General features: G+C 43.5%; 1 protein-coding gene across 2 annotated transcripts in view; it reads right to left on the bottom strand.

The window, feature by feature from the left end:
* Positions 1-43: 43 nt before the first annotated feature.
* Positions 44-1,385, bottom strand: part of LOC119593075 — a gene marked incomplete at its 5' end in the record, with an annotated part of 4,261 nt that continues 2,919 nt past the window's right edge. The window contains 2 exon segments of one of the 2 annotated variants that reach the window (XR_005230497.1): positions 44-524; positions 579-1,079. Coding sequence is in view for 1 of the 2 variants with exons in the window: in XM_037941995.1 (XP_037797923.1) it covers positions 629-1,079 (451 nt within the window). 2 annotated transcript variants of the gene reach the window in all.

Below are 1,385 nucleotides of genomic sequence, written 5' to 3'. Positions count from 1 at the left end.
CAAGTAGTCACGCAGAGGCAGAGGAAATATAAAACCAAACCCAAAAAAGGAAATCTTATATTTGTCTCTTTTTATTAACTTCCAAAAAACATTTTACGATTATGAAGTTCATGTCTAAGAGTGAAAATTGAATGAATGAATGTCTATCTATATGTAAATTTCAAATAGGGTTTAGTATTATAAATCTTATTTTTGACGATGATTGTTTAAAAGCTAAACATTAAACATCAATTTTGTCTGTTGCAACTATGAACTCTGTTTCGTATTTTTTCACATGAATTTCATCTACAAAGAACTTCAATAAATTGAATATCTGGTCTCTTTACATTTCAGTCTAGGGACACAAGCTTTAAAAAGACTTTAAAAATTTGGATATGCGGTTTCTTGCCAATGAACTACTGACCAAATTTTGAAACAACGAATCGGACAGTTATTCGAAAATGCATGGTAAAAGTTTCTACTCTACAACTTGTAAAAATCTGATTTAAAGCCGGAAATAACGCTACCAGAACTTCCATGGAGAACTTCCACGCAGAACTTCCACGAAGAACTTCCACGCAGAACACTTCTACGTAGAACTTCTACACAGAACTTCCACGCAGAGCTTCCACAGCTTCCAAGCGAAACCTTAGTCGACGACCCCTGCTCTGATCACGTAGTCGCAGACCGACAGAAGCCTCGGTCTCAGCAGAGGGTTGTTGTCCAGGGCGTGCAGGATCTTCTGCTTGACCTCCGCCTTGTCGTGGTCGCTGAGGAACACCTCCGCCTCGGGCATGTCAGCGGAACTCATGACGACATACGGATGCACGATGAGGCCGAAGAGCAGGCCGATCGGGAGCTTGTTTCGGAACTCCTCCTGAAGGTCTTTGAAGCTGAAGGGAACGGGGTGTCCTGCTGCCTCCGTCACGGCGCTGAAGGACGTGTAGTAGGCGTTGAGGAAGTCCTGCGCGCTACTGCTTATGACGGATCCTCCCAGGCTCGTGAGGAGTAAGTAGCTCAAGTCAGTGGCGAGGGAAGCATAGCGGGTGACCTGCAAGTCTAGGAGCATCGCTTCTACCGGAGCACCTGTTGCGTCATACCTGTGAGGTAGGAAACACTGCTTTGCTGAGAAATGGGTTCTAGGTAACTATCTAGCTAACATATATTCACAGAAAGACCTTTATTCTATCGTACCCTTGTTTCTCGTAAAATTTGATGTAGAAACAGTACCACTAGCAGACTCCACGGGAAAGAGGGAAAGCGGCCATCTCTATGAGGCTGAGAACACTGACTTGATTGAAAAAATATGCTAACGATTAACTAAACCCAGGACACCACGTACGTTTCGGTCGCGAGTAAAATGGGAAATAAATAGCTTTATTACCAAAACTCTACGAGAAAGCGGG

Source organism: Penaeus monodon, chromosome 31, assembly GCF_015228065.2.
Source record: "Penaeus monodon isolate SGIC_2016 chromosome 31, NSTDA_Pmon_1, whole genome shotgun sequence".
In the NCBI taxonomy this organism is placed as follows: Eukaryota; Metazoa; Arthropoda; class Malacostraca; order Decapoda; family Penaeidae; genus Penaeus; species Penaeus monodon.
The sequence above is the reverse complement of the archived record's forward strand: the minus strand, read 5'-3'. Positions and strand labels throughout refer to the sequence as shown.